This window comes from Thalassophryne amazonica, chromosome 13, assembly GCF_902500255.1.
Source record: "Thalassophryne amazonica chromosome 13, fThaAma1.1, whole genome shotgun sequence".
NCBI classification, from domain to species: Eukaryota; Metazoa; Chordata; class Actinopteri; order Batrachoidiformes; family Batrachoididae; genus Thalassophryne; species Thalassophryne amazonica.
The window spans coordinates 80,854,241-80,873,214 of NC_047115.1; the positions used below are offsets into that span (position 1 = coordinate 80,854,241).

At 40.4% G+C, this 18,974-nt stretch overlaps 1 protein-coding gene across 1 annotated transcript in view; it reads right to left on the reverse strand.

Moving 5' to 3' along the window:
• Window positions 1-4,462: 4,462 nt before the first annotated feature.
• Window positions 4,463-18,974, reverse strand: part of LOC117523458 (gamma-aminobutyric acid receptor subunit pi) — a 365,633-nt gene continuing 351,121 nt past the window's right edge. Inside the window, exons 8-10 of the mRNA XM_034185000.1 lie at window positions 13,354-13,506; window positions 5,007-5,197; window positions 4,463-4,831 (exon numbers count right to left, since the gene is read on the reverse strand). Of these exons, the coding sequence (XP_034040891.1) occupies window positions 4,466-4,831; window positions 5,007-5,197; window positions 13,354-13,506 (710 nt within the window). The 3' untranslated portion in view covers window positions 4,463-4,465. The remainder of the gene's footprint in view (window positions 4,832-5,006; window positions 5,198-13,353; window positions 13,507-18,974) is intronic.

Below are 18,974 nucleotides of genomic sequence, written 5' to 3' on the forward strand. Positions count from 1 at the left end.
CTGACAAACCCCCCCTAGGTGCAGAGGTCTTCTGAGAAACGCTCAGCGTGACCAACCTGCACCACCCCACAACCCAAAAGACAAAACGGTCTCAGAGCAATGTGAGGTTGGGGTTAGGGAAGCAGGGAAATAAAAACAACAAAACAAAACGACCCAATCCTCAAACAGAAAATACCTAAGTCCAAATAATGAAAACAAACGATTACCTGAGTCCAGCCGAGCTCCGAACTGCCAGTCGTTCACTCCTCCGGAACTGCCTCTAAATCCCCGAACAATTTATAATCCCTTACAAAAAAACAAAAATAGCCCAAATAACTAAACAACCAAAGGGTTTTTTTTTTTTTTTTTTTTTTTTTTTGTCCATTTTTATGCCTGTCCCAGAACACCTGGAGATACGTCATCACTATCTTTCTTGACGCTTATGTGACCGGGGCAATATGGCGGCTTCAGCTTGTCCGAGCTGCATGGGCTCATCCGCAAGAGGAGCCAGAGGTCCCGTCGGAGGAGTCTCAGTGGGGCGAAGAAGAGGCAGCCCAGATCTGTGTCGGGGAAAGCCCCAAGACGAAAAAACCCACTCTGATGTCTGTCCTCTCTCGCATCCACGCTCCTTTGTCCGATCATCTAGACGAATAACCAAAGATATTAGTTCATCTAAATCTTTTGGTTCGTCACAGACTGCTAGCTCGTCTTTTAATGGATCATTCAAACCATCTACAAACACTCCTCTTAAAGCTGCGGCATTCCAACCGGACTGAGCAGAAAAAATTTGGAAATCCACGGAATAATCCGCCGCACTCTGCCTCCCCTGCCTGAGATTCAGCAACCATTGGGCAACGGTATTTGTTTTCACCGGATGGTCAAAAACCAAGCGGAACTCCCGGGAGAAATCCTTAAAGGATCCTAACAATGGAGAGTTATTACTCCACAACGCAGTGACCCAAGCTAAAGCGTCACCTTGGAGCAAATTTGCCACATATGAGACACGACTACCATCAGAAGAGAAGGAAGCCGGTCGCTGAGCAAAAACCAGAGAACATTGCATCAAAAACAGAGCACAGGCTTCAACGTTTCCCGCATAAGGCTCCGGATGACAAATGATTCGTTCGGAAGCCGAATCTCTGGGTGACGGAGTTATCTGCACCGGTATCGATGGTGCCGCAGCTGGAGCAGCAGGACGCGGAACGGCTTGCGCTGCAAGCTCCGTAACGCGGGCATCTGTTTGTTTAATTTGGTTTGTGAGATGCTGTAATTGCTCCCATATTTTCTCCAAGTGTTCTTGAACTCTTTCGGCAAACGGAACCGCTTCTGCCGCTGGGTCCATTTTGGAATGGCCGGGAACTACTGTTATGTGCAGACGCAGGTTGAGGAGCGGACCAACGTCTGACCGAACCCAGCGCTAAATAACCAGAAAGCGGTTCCACAAACAAAACTATTTTATTTCCCCTCCAGTGCAATAATTAGTGTACAACATAAATATGTGGTTTGTCTGGTTGAGTGAAGGACGGCGCGCTCTCCAGCACCCAAAAGGATCGAAGCCTCGGCGCTTCTGGACTCAGATTCACCGCCAAACACCCCCCAGGTGGACATGACAAACTGACTCTGTGAAGGTTGGAAAAGGTGAGGTAAGTCAACAGAGCTACAGCAAATATCCCTCAGAGGCACACACTATCAGCAACACATTCAGGTCTGAATTTAAGCTTTATGTAAATGAGCAGCTTCTCACAACAGGTGGAGGATCATCAGTCCGTACGCCACAGCAGTGAGAAGCAAACTGCACAATTCTCATCAATGTTCAAATATACTGAGTAACAAAATGCGAAATTACTATTAACGATCATTCAGACAATAATCACCTCTGATGTGTGCTGACAGCATGTGTCCCTCACCCATCCTCCTTCACAGGCACGATGTGTCAAACCCTGGCGCGGTCCTCAGCGTCTCACAAACGATATCCACAATACCCTGTCAGTTGCGGATATCAGCGGATAACAGTGGATATACAGTGCATAGATTGAGCATGTACTGAGTATGTATTGCGTATGTAAGGCGGATGCCATCTGCAACCAAAATTTTGTGCAGCTCAAAAATCCTGGCAAGGGAAAAAGGTCACTCGGCGGATAATTGCGGACGTGTGCGGATGTCGGCCGACTCATACAAGCATGTTTCACAGATATTGCGGATGTTTAGTGAATATAAACCAATTTTGTGCGCAATTCATATGCAAATCTTCCTAAACACCAGTGGGACCACGCCTGAAGAGGGACAGTGATGAAATAGTGCACTTGCAAGGAGGCAAGGAGAATAGGTGGTGAAAGTGCATGAATTTAAACACATGGAGTCAGTGGTTAAAAGTATTAGAGAAACAAAGAATTTAGAATAAAGGAGGTGGAGGTGCTTGCTTTAACGGAAGAGGATACAGTGTAGGATAGAGATGGATGATGGACTGTGAGAAGTCCTAAAAAAAAAAAGGAAATTTGAGGCAGGTGTGTTACCTTTAACTAAACCATCTTCATAAAGCTGAAATCAATGGCTCAATTCAAGTAGCTTACACATTATTATGTCATGTCCAATGAAAATTACAAGTTTATTTTTTTAGTTATTATAGTTGTTCATGTTGATTTTCCTATACAGTAAATGTGTATAATTGAGAGCTGAGCCAACAGAATCATCAAAACAAATGCACATGTACAGTATATTACTATGTTAGTCACGGCAACAATATAGACTTTTATAATACATTAACGGTGAACAGGTAGCCAAAGCTCCCTATTGATTCTAGGTATCACTATGACTGCTTCACGAATATGTTAATATTTGTTGTGAATTCTCCCTATTGCATATTGGCAAAATAAACCCAGAATGCATTGCATCATCAACATTTTTTTTCCATCAGCCAAATTTCCAGTCCCATTCATGCAGTTAATAGTTTCAATTTGCAACACCTGTTTTCTTGCTATACGTGTCCACAAGAAAGCCAGGCAGGTTGAATGCTTGGAGAGGAAGCAGCGGCAGCTACGGGGACAGCTACGCCGTGGACATGGGACTTTGAAACAATAAATATTGATAAGTGCTGGTGAAGAGTATGTTTACCTGCTCATTGCCTATGGCTGGACAAATGAAAGATCGAGAACAGGGATGGATCGAGGTGGATACATCCCCCCACAAGCGGAAAACTAAATAATAAAATGCAAAGGAATATATGAAGAAAAAAGAAAGAGAAAACAGTAAAATAGAAAAATATTGAAAATAAAACAAGGGAAAGTTTTTACGTTTCATAAGCAAATGTTTTTGCAACTATTCTTTTTCAAATATCTTCCACTGAAATAAAAAGCTGATCATATCTCACTGTGTTCAACAATGTGAAATTATTTTTACAATGTATGATCTGTCCACAGAAGAAAGATAAACTTCTTTGATCTGCAAGATACTCTTATAAATTAAAGTGTTTTTGGAGATTCCTGGCCAATGTTAGAAATTCACTGGTGATTATGAAAGACAATGTATACAATAGAAAATCCCTTCAACTTCTGCTTATTTCACTTGGGATCACCACAGCAGATCTGAGGTGTATCTGCATGTTTATTTAGCACAGGTTTTATGCCAGATGCCCTTCCCGATTCAACACAGCAGTAGTTTTGAACTGGGAGCCTTTCACATGGAAAAAAGCACACTTAACCACTTGGCCACTACCCCTTCAAGATGCAGTTTACAAACAATGTATATTTTTCTTTGCACACTTCACTTTTTTAATGTTAGTTTTCACGATGGACATATTAGATTATGACTAGTATCTGTCTGTCTGTCTTGTCTGTCTGTCCAGCCTAGTCTTACATTTTTTTTTTTCGTGCTCCCGTGACAAAATGAGTCAGATTTTCGTGACGGGGTTTTTTTAAACTCATTATTACTAACCCTCCTCTTAACCACAACCTAATCTTACTCTTTCCCCCCATCCTAACCATAACCACCCCCCCCCATTTCACTTTTAATTTCGTGCAGCCATTACGGAATGAATTAGAATGAATTTATGCTCCCGTGATGAAAATTAGGCACTTTTCATCACAATATCACGTACCAATAGGTACCCCAGGAAGAGGTTGCTTTGTTGCCTTTTCCATAATCCACTATGAGCTCATGCTTGCAGTTATGCAGGAGACAATAGCACAAGCTAACATGAGATATAATTTTGTTCTTCATCTATACAGGTAATGAGTTAAAAGAGAATAGGAAATCCATTTCATATGTTTCATTTCAGTTGGACTTCAAAAATGGATCTCAAATCAAATCAAATACTGTCTGATCTGAAGACGAGTCTTTCTGAACAAGCTACTGAAATCATAACACCAAATGTAGAAAGACTATATAGAACATTAAATAATACTTACTGTACATACAGTAAAATTACACATCTTTTCTGCATACACACACACTCAGATTTTGTAGGACACATATTGCACTCAAGTAACTGCTAAAAGTAAAGGTAGTATGTCCAGTAGAGGAGGTTAACAATCACAAATGAGAGAGGGAAGGTGACTCTGGAGTAGTTGTCTATGTGGTGGGGATTCTCCACGTGACAGCAGGTTACATAGCGAAGCACTTTGCGGAGTGTGGCCAGAACGGAGAGGCACCAGTTGGTGTTTTCTGGAGGAGATGGTTCAGGTTTAGGCTCGCTACCTGTGGGGCTTGATGGGCTGACAGCTTGTTCTGTAGAGGCAGAAGCCGGTGGAGGAGTTCCAGCAGGATCCTTGTGCCTCTTTGCCCTCATGGCGTGAGTGGAGATGGTGGTGATAATGCCATTCATTTCATCCTCAAGGTCATGCAGCTGGTGTCCATACTGCAAGAGAGGTGTGAATGGATGAAAGCTTTAAAAGAAACATAACATTAGTATGTTTGCGCTTGACTTACCACAGAAAGCTGAAGATGATGGTGATGATGATGGTCAAAATTATGACTATGACTTGACTTCAACCACAGAACACAACTAGACAGAAAAGTCAGGAGGGTCTCACCATGAGCATGTGTGAGTCGGTGTGAGTGAGGGTGCAGAAGTGGGCCACAGCATACTCAATGAGGGCTCCAAAGATGAAGCTGAAGCAGATCCCCAAGTAAACATCAATGGCCTTGATAAAGCAATTGGCATTGGGCAGAGACGTCCGGGCTCCCATCATCAGAGTTGTCATAGTTAGTACAGTCGTCACTCCTGGCACAGAAAACACATCCAAAACCTCCAATTGAATCACAGAACCAACACATAACCACCTGAGAAGCAGTCATGCTAAACTGGCATTAAGAAATACAGTAGTGTTCAGAATAATAGTAGTGCTATGTGACTTAAAAGATGAATCCAGGTTTTGAGTATATTTCTTATTGTTACATGGGAAACAAGGTACCAGTAGATTCATTAGATTCTCACAAATCCAACAAGACCAAGCATTCATGATATGCACACTCTTAAGGCTATGAAATTGGGCTATTAGTAAAAAAAGTAGAAAAGGGGGTGTTCACAATAATAGTAGCATCTGCTGTTGACGCTACAAACTCAAAACTATTATGTTCAAACTGCTTTTTTAGCAATCCTGTGAATCACTAAACTAGTATTTAGTTGTATAACCACAGTTTTTCATGATTTCGTCACATCTGCGAGGCATTAATTTTGTTGGTTTGGAACCAAGATTTTGCTTGTTTACTAGTGTGCTTGGGGTCATTGTCTTGTTGAAACACCCATTTCAAGAGCATGTCCTCTTCAGCATTATTATTATTATTACTCGCCTTTATTTGAAAAGGGACAATGTACAGAGACATTAAGCTCATAAAACAAAGATGATCTGTACCAGATTGTAGCTAAATAGCTAGTTTCCATCTGCAGTCCCCATTACATAATAAAATACAGTGAAGGAATACTCAGTCAAACAATACCACACATACAGTCCGACACTGTCAGACACACACACTCCCACAACCGCTCCAACTTTCACACATATACAAAATAAATTACAGATTTCAACAATGATTGCAATTACAGACAAGTCCTTATCTTTAAAAAATAAATAAATAAATACATAATGACCTACCTAATATATCTATCATTTTATATCAAGACATAAATAACAAATAACCACTTCTACACAGTAATATTAGTGCTGGCAGGTTTGGTTATTCCCTAGCCACTGTTTAAGCTCTACTGTGAAGGTGATATAGCTTGTCTGATGTTTTAGTTCGTTTGGAAGATTATTCCATTCTTTTATGGCATTATAAGAAAAGGCAATTTGTGCAAATGAAATTTTGCACTTTGGGATGGCACACTGCCCCCTGGTGGAGGCTCGTGTGGCTCTGGTAGTGACTGTAGATGTGAAGTGAACAAAATCCTTAAGTGGTGCAGGTGCAGAGTTATTTAAGATTCTGAAGACCAGATGAATTGAGGCAAATCTCTGGATATTGTCAAAATTGAGGAGTCCATGTTTTTCTAGAATATGGCAATGATGGTATTGTCTTGGTTTCCTGTCCAGTACTATTAGGGTGCTTGTAAAGTGATTCTAATTGCCTGAGGGTGTTTTTTTCCTGCCTGAGACCAGCAGGTTATGCAGTAGTAAACACGGGACATTATCATGGCATTAAAGAAGATTTGTGCCGCATAAGGCAACATGACCTCTTCAAGTATTCTGACATATCCAAACTGATCCATGATACCTGGCATGTGATATATAGGCCCAACACCATAGTAGGAGAAACATGCCCATATCATGATGCTTGCACCACCATGCTTCACTGTCTTCACTGTGAACTGTGGCTTGAAGTCAGAGTTTGGGGGTCGTCTCACAAACTGTCTGTGGCCCTTGGACCCAAAAAGAACAATTTTACTCTCATCAGTCCACAAAATATTCCTCCATTTCTCTTTAGGCCAGTTGATGTGTTCTTTGGCAAATTGTAACCTCTTCTGCACGTCTTATTTAACAGAGGGACTTTGCGGGGGATTCTTGCAAATAAATTAGCTTCACACAGGCATCTTCTGTCACAGCACTTACAGGTAACTCCAGACTGTCTTTGATCATCCTGGAGCTGATCAATGGGTGAACCTTTGCCATTCTGGTTATTCTTCTATCTATTTTGATGGTTGTTTTCCATTTTCTTCTATGCATCTTTTTTTTTTTCCATTTTAAAGCACTGGAGATCATTGTAGATGAACAGCCTATAATGTTTTGCACCTGCATATACGTTTTCCCCTCTCCAATCAACTTTTTAATCAAACTACACTGTTCTTCTGAACAATGTCTTGAACGTTCATTTTCCTCAGGCTTTCAAAGAGAAAAGCATGTTCAACAGGTGCTGGCTTCATCCTTACATAGGGGACATCTAATTCACACCTATTTGTTCCACAAAATTGACAAACTCACTGACTGAATGCCACACTACTATTATTGTGAACACCCCCTTTTCTACTTTTTTTTTACTAATAGCCCAATTTCATAGCCTTAAGAGTGTGCATATCATGAATGCTTGGTCTTGTTGGATTTGTGAGAATCTACTGAATCTACTGGTACCTTGTTTCCTATGTAACAATAAGAAATATACTCAAAACCTGGATTAATCTTTTTAGTCACATAGCACTACTATTATTCTGAACTCTACTGTATAGCAGTGGAAAGAACAGATTTTTTATCAACTCTGAGACAGTAGCAGTCACTGTACTTCAACTGTTTTGTCGTACCTTTTTCCTGCTGCACATGTGTTCTTGGTGCATGCAAAGCAGTCCTCTCCCCTGAAAACTTCCCACTACTAGGTTTGCCCTCTAAATAGTAACATGTGAAAACTTGGTGCACTTGTTTCTTAAAGGGAATTACAAATGACACTGACTGGGTCATTTTATGTTATAACTGCAACATGCCCACAAATAATTAATTGATTTTGTCCCCTTTGCGCCCAGTGGCCTACTTTATTCTGAGATTTTGCACAGCACTGTTAGCAATATGTGGTTGTGTCGCACCTTAAATGCATCTGAGCTTTCTGTTTCTGACTGTGTGCCATAGACTATCAAGATAGGACACATAATAAATTCACATCTCTGTTCCACAAGGTAGAGTCATGGTTGGAAAAAGTTCCATAATAGGGCTATTTCACAAGGTGCAGTTCTACTACTTTGGCCCACAACCCAAAAAAGTGCAAAAATGGGATGAAATGCCTCGGAACAGGTTGTCTTATGAAGTGCAGACCTGGCAACTGGCTTGCTTATGAAGAGCAGACCTGGCAATCTGCACAAAAATGAGAGTAAGGAGCTGTGCCTTCGGCCAGTACCACAACAAATGCTGCTCCACCTTCATATCTGTACCTGCACAGTCAAACAAGTTTCAAGCCATAGTAAGTATGAATAATCAATTTAAAGAAGTTCAAACATCATTGGAGCTGTTAAGACTACAATTACCCGGACATTACCATGTACTAACAATGATCTGAATGAAATTTTTCTACAATTCAAAAACTGGATCTTGATTCCAAATCTGGTGCCAATGATGGCTGTAACTACCACGTATATCGAGTTTTTCAAAATTGACCAATTTAGGGCACATTAAGAATTGTATAAGTCAAAAGGAAATCTTAGAATCTGTTCTTCACAGGAAGCCAGTGGAGAAGCCAAGTGGTGATGTGGCCAGTATCAATATTACAGCATGCATAGCCCAGTGTCACATTTTTTTCTGTGCCCTCATCACGAAAAGCGCCTCATTTTTGTGACACTGTTTTTTATTTATTCATTTGTTTTTTTGCTATTTATAATCCTCCCCCCTTCTCATAACTCTAACCATATACAAAGTGTAAGTGTGTCCCCTCTGGTAAACCTAACCATAACCTCCCCATTTTGCCCATCACCCCACATTTTGTGCCCACAACACAAAATGAAATTGGGCTCCCCATCACGCAAAGCACCTCATTTTCATGCCCCCATCATGAACCCATAGATTAATGTACTTTTTACAATGCTACCACAAACTGTTGTGAGACTGGGCTGTGCATGCACCATAGACATGTCATTTTAGTCTTGCAGTTCAAATTTAATAATGCATCAACAATTAGATCAATATTTTTTTTTAATCTTTCACTGTGAAGAAGGTCCGTAGGTAGTTGACCTGTGAGACAATAGAGCTGAGAGTGGGTGTTCACAATAATAGTAGTGTCAGTGAGTTTGTCAATTTTGTGGAACAAACAGGTGTGAATCAGGTGTCCCCTATTTAAGGATGAAGCCAGCACCTGTTGAACATGCTTTTCTCTTTGAAAGCCTGAGGAAAATGGGACGTTCAAGACATTGTTCAGAAGAACAGCATAGTTTGATTAAAAAGATGATTGGAGAGGGGAAAACTTATACACAGGTGCAAAAAATATAGACTGTTCATCTACAATGATCTCCAATGCTTTAAAATGGACAAAAAAAAAACAAAACTGAGACGCGTGGAAGAAAATGGAAAACAAATAAGGTTCACCCATTGATCAGCTCCAGGATGATCAAAGACAGTCTGGAGTTACCTGTAAGTGCTGTGACAGTTAGAAGACGCCTGTGTGAAGCGAATTTATTTGCAAGAATCCCCCGCAAATTCCCTCTGTTAAATAAAAGACATGTGCAGAAGAGGTTACAGTTTGCCAAAGAACACATCAACTGGCCTAAAGAAAAATGGAGGAATATTTTGTGGACTGATGAGATTAAAATTGTTCTTTTTGGGTCCAAGGGCCGCAGACAGTTTGTGAGACGACCCCCAAACTCTGAATTCAAGCCACAGTTCACAGTGAAGACAGTGAAGCATGGTGGTGCAAGCATCATGATATGGGCATGTTTCTTCTACTATGGTGTTGGGCCTATATATCGCATACCAGGTATCATGGATCAGTTTGGATATGTCAGAATACTTGAAGAGGTCAGGTTCCCTTATGCTGAAAAGGACATGCTCTTGAAATGGGTGTTTCAACAAGACAATGACCCCAAGCACATTGGTAAACGAGCAAAATCTTGGTTCCAAACCAACAAAATTAATGCCTCGCAGATGTGAAGAAGTCAGGAAAAACTGTGGTTATACAACTAAATACTAGTTTAGTGATTCACAGGATTACTAAAAAAGCAGTTTGAACATAGTAGTTTTGAGTTTGTAGCGTCAACAGTAGATGCTACTATTATTGTGAACACCCCCTTTTCTACTTTTTTTTTTTACTAATAGCCCAATTTCATAGCCTTAAGAGTGTGCATATCATGAGTGCTTGGTCTTGTTGGATTTGTGAGAATCTACTGAATCTACTGGTACCTTGTTTCCCATGTAACAATAAGAAATATACTCAAAACCTGGATTAATCTTTTTAGTCACATAGCACTACTATTATTCTGAACACTACTGTATGTGCTCCCAATTGTGCAATCAAGAAAGGAATGTCTTATTTTGTTGTATGTTTAATTAATATCATTAAGCTATACAACTCAATTTTAAAGAATGAATAAAATGTCTTTATTTCAAACAATTAAATTTTTTATACTTGAGAAAAATTTACTCTGCTGGGATAACATTTGATCCTAGTGCAAATAGAGTGAAATATACTCTATCACAGAGCTAAATCAACTCAACACAGTGTAATATCACCTCTTATTGGAATAACAACACTTGCATTGACCAGGCGGTGTGGCCAACCGAACGGTCCACCCGAAAACTCGGTCAGCCCTGCCTTCACTGCACATGCGTCATCAGCTGTGGTTCACTGATTATCACCTCGTTTCTGCTTCAAACTGCACTCCAGTCATCATTTGTCTCAGCGACAGATATCTGAAGCTTTTGAACAACAATCATATCCGCAAAAATTCAGCATTATTCCATAATAACATACAAAGGAAGCGATCAGAGCACTGCAGTCACACAGGGCTGCTAGCTGTTGCATTCACTGCGCATTGATCATTTCAAAACGTCACCAAATAAAGGCTCGTTTCTGCTTAAAATGGCCTTGTTTCTGCTTAAAACTGACTTTAGAATGATTCAAGAGGTTTTACCTTCTCATCTGATGGTTAATAATCCCATTATCCATGTGATCACTTTGGGTGGACACACTCTGTCTCAGACAGGCTGCTGGGCTCTGGAATGACACATGTGCAATGGAGGCAGGGTGGACCAATGTTTAGGGGGGACCAAGGGTACAATTTAGAACTAGAAATTGGGGGGCAAAGTGCGAGGCCCGCAGGGCCAAAACCCATAGGCCGGGGGTCTGGGGGCCACTTTAGGCCCCCAGAAGCCAACGGTTTCTAGATAAGCTCAGCTGCACTCTGAGCATCTGAGCAGAACAGTAATTTTAATGTTTTGAGAATACCATAAAGTGGATATTTCACTTATGCAATTTGAAACTGTGGATATAAGTACTTTATTCTGAGAATAGCCAGCATTGATTTTATTAACATCCTGGTGTAAATAAGGTATCACCACATTTGTAGAACTCAAAAAGAATGATATGTTGAGTTTTCATTAAAAAAAACAACTGCAATGTGGTAAAATGTATTCATAAATATGAAAGAACTATCTATCGCATACTGTATTTTTTTTCTTAAGATTTGTTTTTGCATGACTTTGAAAAAGCAACAGATCAGAAGTTTAGGATAAAATACTTATCATGAATTTAATTTTCGAAGTGGCACTAACCCGTTAATGCCTATCGTCGCATATATGCTACAATATTTGACTCAAATATGCAACATACCAAATTGACCAGTATGCCTGTTGTCGCAAATTTGCAACATACCATTATTATTATTATAACATTATAACATAAAGTCATTACCAAAATACCAAAATTACTATTTATTTTTTGTGCAAAAGTGAAATTAATAATCTCAACATTATTTACCATCTACTTAAAGGCAAAAAACACACACAAAACATTTTTTATATACAGCTATATAAATTCAGGTGTTAAGGGGCTAATGACAACACTCATACTGAACATAATTTCACTTGCATAGACTGATTTTAGAGATCAAGCAATAATTGCAGAAGGGCTTTCTGAGGTCCCAGACTGCTTTTCTGATTTCCTTTTCTACTTTCAGAATTTAGTAAATTAGCATGTGGTCCATTGATACTTATGTGTAGACACTAGTCCCTCGAGGCAACTATTTTTGGTTTCAAATCTGGGCAAATGCAGTCCCAGAAAATTCAGAATGTGACAAACAAGAAACAGGTGTTGTAAACAAGTCAATGCTGCTAAAAATATAAACTTGCAGAAACAAAGCTACTATTCTGACATGGTTTTGCACATAAGACTGACATAGCATGTTTCAAGTACACACATATATGTCAGAAGGTGGGGGGGCATACAATATTCTGTTCCCCCCTGGTTGAAAAGGTGGGGGGGGCATGTCCCCCCTATCCCCCACCAAATTGCACACATGGGGGGGACCGTTCAGTCTGTGACAACTGTTGAGCTGATTTCACTCTATGATAGAGTGCAATTTACTATATTTAGACTGAGATCAAATGTTATTACATTTGTCTTTGTATCTACTTCTCACAACAGAGAAAAGGTGGACCAAAAAAGTGTTATTAGTTATAAGACAACCCCATCCAACTGATGAGCATGTGTTATGTTTTCTCCAGACTATCAGCTATTTCATAACATGACTCATGTGTGTCACATGCACGCAGGGCACAGTGAATTGGGGCACAGTTAATCAGTGTAGAAAGTGATTTACTAAGCCCCAGTATCAAGTGGATGACAAATATTACTTGTTGAAGCTTATACATTTATTTTTTCCATGAATTATTTATACAGTCTGTGTATATAAACAACTGTTTTCCCGTTTGAACATAAATCATGACAGTTGTATTCCTAATAGTTTCTAAAGGACTTATATCACTATATAAGACACTCACACAGTACGTAGCTGGTTTGGTGGATTATAGTTTGTATATGCATCAGCATATATTTAATAATTTTGAAGAAATCTTTATAATCATGTGTTTTTCATTATATTCTAAGTTGATTCACTGTGCCCCGGACACTGATTCACTGTGACCTGTGAATTAGTGTCCGGGGTGCAGTGAATCAAAAATTTTAAAATGGATTTTAAACACCTGTAAATTACACTTGGGGAGACATAAATAACACAGCCTTATAAACAATAACTTGTTCTATTAAATCCACAATAGAATGACCTAAACCTATGCATAATGTGTTTATGCTTTCACAAAACAACATTTCTGATCCACTGTGCCCCGGTTTCCCTTACTGAAGTTATGAAGTATACATATGAAAGCAATGCAAAATTCTAAATCTGCCTTATAATCGACATTTCTACAATTGAACACAATGTAAATTCAAACAACAACAACAACAACAAAAATCCTCACATACCTATACAAATTCGCGCTGGTACAGAGGAGAGGGAAATCCAGAAGGAGACCCATGAGAGGACAACCAGCAGACTGGAGGGAACATATGTCTCCAGGATGAAGTACAGAATGCTCCTCTTCAGTTCAAAGTGGAACACCAGTTTGGGGTAGTGACCTTCACACAGAAGGATAAAATAAATCAAATGTATTCCATGACTCAAGGAAATGCAAATATTTTTATTTCTAATTTTTTTATTATTTTTATCGCTATAAATGTTGGTGCATATTTGTAAGATTAATCTGACAGTGCTGTTCATATGGCATGCATTTGCTTCTCACACTGAAAATGAAACAGTGCTTTTAAAGACACACAGTAGCACGTTTTAACACTCTGTCAGCCATGCTGGGACAGGAGATATAGAATCAGGCTCTGTCTCTGTGAGTGCATCTTTCACATGTTTATTGCAACACTATGTCTTAGGAACACCTTATCCAATACATTTGAAAACTGACAGGCATAATCATATACTTTTTGTCCTCACCCTATGAACTTTTGGGCAATCAATCAGTCAGGATTTTTACAACAGAGCCACTTCAGTTAGAGTGGAGTCTGTACATTATATCATTGTTGAACAACATGCATAAGGGCCCCTTCACACATAACACAAAATACGCAGAAACTGGGAGGCAATCCGTGAACCAAAAACGAAATAGGGAACCGCGCAACATTCCACCTGCTGTCGGGAGGAATGCACATTCGGAAAGGTGTGCAGAAAACCACAGTGACAGTCGTGCACGCTCATGTTCACGTGCATGAACACAGTGCAGGAAAGTCATGCACACAGCAGCAGAGGAAAAAAATAAAAAAAACACCACAATTTATAATACATAATTCCTGTTATAAAGAGCGAATTTTATTTTTTAATTTATTCTCATGTGAGGACAGCATGCCGACGTCCGTGCTTCACATTGTAGTTATAGAATAGAATAGAAAAGAATAGAATAGAATAGAATGCTTTTTATTGTCATTATACACAAGGTACAATGAACTTAAAATTATGTGACTTCATATCCTACAAGCCACAACAGGTGTTCCCGAGCTGGGAACACCTGCACAGATATCTGACTAGCTGCAGGTTGCACACATCCACCTCTGTCAGGAGACCTTAGCAGACCTCACAGAAAAAAAAAAAGGCTCACTCTCTGTTGCTTTGTTCTGTGATTTTAATTTCATGTATGTATTATTATGTGTTTGTCCTGCATCTGTCTGATGTCTGTGTTGTAATGTAACACCTTGGGTGCACGGTCACATCCAGCTGTCAGTAAGTCGGCCGTCAGCTGACAGGCGCTGTGAGTCCACAGCAACGCGATCACACAAGAATGAGTTCACGCATTCACCTGTATTTGTTTGATTTAATTTATACTCTTTCTGTCTGTCATGTGAATTACAATCTATGTGGTGGAAGTGACAACAGCCGGCCGAGTAGCCTCACACAGTGCCGCATGTTCAGACGCTGGCCAGTCCTCATGAGGACATGAGCGCTTGCACACACATGTGCACTGCATGTTCTCCAGCTGAGATGCAGGACACAGCGGTCAGTTGGTCCAGTAGTGGACTCCAGGACCTTCAGCCACAGCTGACAATGTTGGATTCATGGTTTGTGTGTGTGTGTTGGTGGTGGTGATGGTGGTGGTGGGGGGGATGACACACTCCACAAGCCATTCAACCCATGTGTGTTGCTAGGTTACACCACTTCTGTGTGGCACTTAGACACTTTTCACAGACAGGTTGAAAGTGGTCACCTGTTGTCTACTATTGTACCAGATGCGTGAATAGCCCCTCCTTTTCCAAGTGTCCAGCGAATGGTGTTAGATGTTTGTGTGTGACACCTGGAATTTGGCCGACACCTGCCGAGAGGGGGACTCGAATGAGCAAGCGCAGGGCATTCACTGTCTTTCGGCCACTTGTGTGTGCAATGGCTGTGCTGACAGGTGTACAAGGTGTTTGAGGTGGCCCTGATTTTTCACAAATGGCATGCAATTCCTCCTTCGTGCACTAGTTGGCTTCAATCGTGTTATGTGTGATCTCTGTCTGATTGATTTCAAAATTGGCATGCATAATCATATATTATATAATGGCTGAGTGGATCCTTGTCATTTGAGTGGTGCTTTGTATGTCAAGTGGCATGGATTATTTGTCCCATTTGTGTTGTGTTGCATTTAGCATTCAGTTTTATTACATTTACTGTGCAAATTGGTTTCCATATGTTTTGTACCATTGCATGCTGCGAACCCCGCCCATGCACACACTAGTGGGGGTGACGTTTAGCTAAACATGGCAGAGTTTGCTTTGCTGATGAATGATGACGCTAACGGTGCTAATACTTCTAACACACACATAAAAAAAAAAAAAATCCACTACGCTATAAGCCGTCTGGAGGCATGAAGAGCTATTAAGATGAAGAAGATGACGTTAGGATGAAGAACTGGACTCATTTCTGACATGATCTTTTGCTGGACTAAAGTCTTTTTTTTTTTTTGGAAGTACAGAAACTCAGTGTACAGCATCATGGACTACAATGTCAGATTTTTTTTTAACTATGTCATTGTTTTTCCAATTAAACTGAGAACAATTTTGGACTCCTATTTAAAGGGGACAGAGAATCAAAATAATCTTTTTCATGTTTTTGGTGTTAGTTCAGAGTCTCCCCGCTGTGGGGAATACACACGAAGTGCCAGCAAGTTTCAGAACCTCTGTTTCAAGTATTTCTCCTTTTTTGAATTGCTGCCAGAAAACAGGCCAATCCGTTTTTGAGAGAAAGTTACGTCACTTTTTCACCAATAGCCCCCCCACACACACACCCACACCCACTCCCTTTCACACACGCCCCTTCGAAATTAATTATTCATAAGGTTGTGCCCACCCATTCCTACCGCTGGAAGAGGAGCAATGGCGAGCTCCAGGTGTGCCTTCCCAGGCTGTCATAGCGGACTACGATCTTTACATATTCTTCCCACGGAAAGCAATGTACGCGATCACTGGCTTTTATTCATTTTTAACCACATCCCCAGTACATACAACCGCCGACTATTTCTTTGCTCTGCGCATTTCACGGAGGACTGTTTCACAAACCTTGCACGATTTCGAGCTGGCTTCAGTCGGCATTTAATACTCAGTAGAGGGTCAGTTCCGACTTTGCGACAAAATCAACCCCAGCAATCAGTACAGCCTGTAAGTATCACATTTTCTTTTGTTTTAAATTTGTTTTTAAATTTATTTCGGATCGTTTTTGTTTTTTTATTATTATCATTATTATTTTGTGACTGGACTTTATGTCACAGTCAGCCTCTGACTGACTTCATGTTGGTGGGTGAGGAACAAGATTTATCACTCAACAGCAATGTTGAAACGTGATCTGTTAAATAAGTTAGTGAAGATTACTGTCGTCTCGTTTTCACTACAACGCGCTCAACTTTTGTTCAGAATCAGCTTCTTATCACTGGTAACGACGCAGATTTTCTCTCACTCAAACCCGCAGCTTCATGGTGCTTTAAACCATCGTCCACAGACTTCAATAGCGACACAAGTGCAGCAAAACGAGACGAGTCATTGGATAAATGCTGGGCTTTGTCCCGCCCATCGGAGGCTCTGCGTGTCTGGGGGTCTATGGGGCAGTGGGCTGGCCTCGGCCGGCCCAGACGCCCAGCTTCTGCATGATGATTGAATGATCTGTCTGAGGCTGAATCCATTTTTGATTAACAGCGAAAGGAGTGAATCAGCGATCATTTTCATTCTGTTCTGAGTTGAACCGGAGACTTTCCTAATCCTCTTAGCGGCATTTTTGAGAGCAAGGGCAGCCAATCAAACAACGGCAACCGATCAGCGCCAACACCTACGTGCATTTCATAATGAGGTTGCCAAATAAGCTCAGAAACGACGCCATTAAAAGCAAACGAGGCATTCTAAACCCAGCATAGTAACATAGCTGTTTCAGAGAGCCTTTTAGGAAGGTTCTGAGCCATTACAGACCCAACCAATTTTTGGGGGGCTACATATCACATCACAGAACAAGGACTAATGCCCCATTCAACCTCTCTCTATCACCTTTAAAGTTTGTGTTGGACTGTTGATGTCAAAGCACCAGTGATGAACACCAAAATGTCATTCCCTTTTCTCTTGTTTATAAATTAACAAAATATCAAGGATCTATTTTAGCCGTTATATAAAACAAATAATGAATGTTTTACATTCTTTCTTGTTGAATGGAACGTTCCAGCTTTCACTTCATGAAATATTCGTACCGTTGAACTCTTAAACATTCATTATTTGTATACTATGTGTCCTCAACTTATGAACTTTTTTCATAATATTGAAGGAAAAAAAAGCTTTCTGGCCACAAGAAAAGCTTAATTTTCCACTATTTTTTTACAAATATATTAAAATCCATGTTTGTGAGCACTTGAGTTTTGCTAAGATAATTCGTCCACCTGGCAGGTGTCCCATATGCTTGTTGAGTTTTTTGCTTGATGTATGACTTCAGTTGTTCAACAGCCCGGGGTGTCCGCTTCATAATGCGCCACACATTTTCACTGGACAACAGGTCTTGACTGCAGGCAGGCCAGTCTACTACCCACACTCTTTTGCTATGAAGCCACGCTCATGTAACACATGCAGAATGTGGCTTGGCATTGTCTTGCTGAAATAAGCAGGGACGTCCCTGAAAAAGACATTGCTTGGATGGCAGCATGTGTTGCTCCAAAACCTGGATGTACCTTTCAGCGTTGATGGTGCCATCACAGAGTCACCAAATGTGGACTCATCGGACCACTTTGCGTCTGTCCATTTCAAATGAGCTCCGGCCCAAAGAAAGTTGCGGCATTTCTGGATGTTGTTGATGTATGGCTTTCGCTTTGCATGCTAGAGTTTTAACTTGCACTTGTAGATGTAGTGATGACCTGTGTTAACTGACAATGGTTTTCTCAAGTGTTCCTGAGCACACATGATAAGATCCTTTACACAATGATGTCAGTTTTTAATGCAGTGCCGCCTGAGGGATCAGAGGTCATGGGCATTCAATGTTGGTTTTCAGCTTTGCTGCTTAGAAAGTGCTGCTGTAGAAAGTTCTCCAGATTCTCTGAAACTTCTGATTATATTATGGACTGTAGATGATGGAATCCCTAAATTCCTTGCAATTGAATGTTGAGAAACATTGTTCTTAAACTGTTGGACTATTTTTTCACACAGTTGTTTGCAAAGTGGTGAACAACTGCATGAAAAAATAGTGAACAGCTGAGCATTTTGGGGATGCTCCTTTTATACCCAATCATGACACTCACTTGTTTCCAGTTAACCTGTTCAACTGTGGAATGTTCCAAACAGGTGTTCTTTGAGCATTCATCAACTTTCCCAGTCTTTGTCCCAACTTTTCTGAAACGTGTTGCAGACATCCATTTCAAAATTAGCAAATATTTGCATAAAAACAATAAAGTTTATCAGTTTAAATGTTAAATATATTGTCTTTGTAGTGTATTCAATTGAATATAGCAGTGGTGTCCAAACTACTCCAGAAAGGGCAGAGAGGGTACAGGTTTTCTTTGCAGCCACTGACTAACATCACTTTGAGCAGGTGAGATGAGTTCATC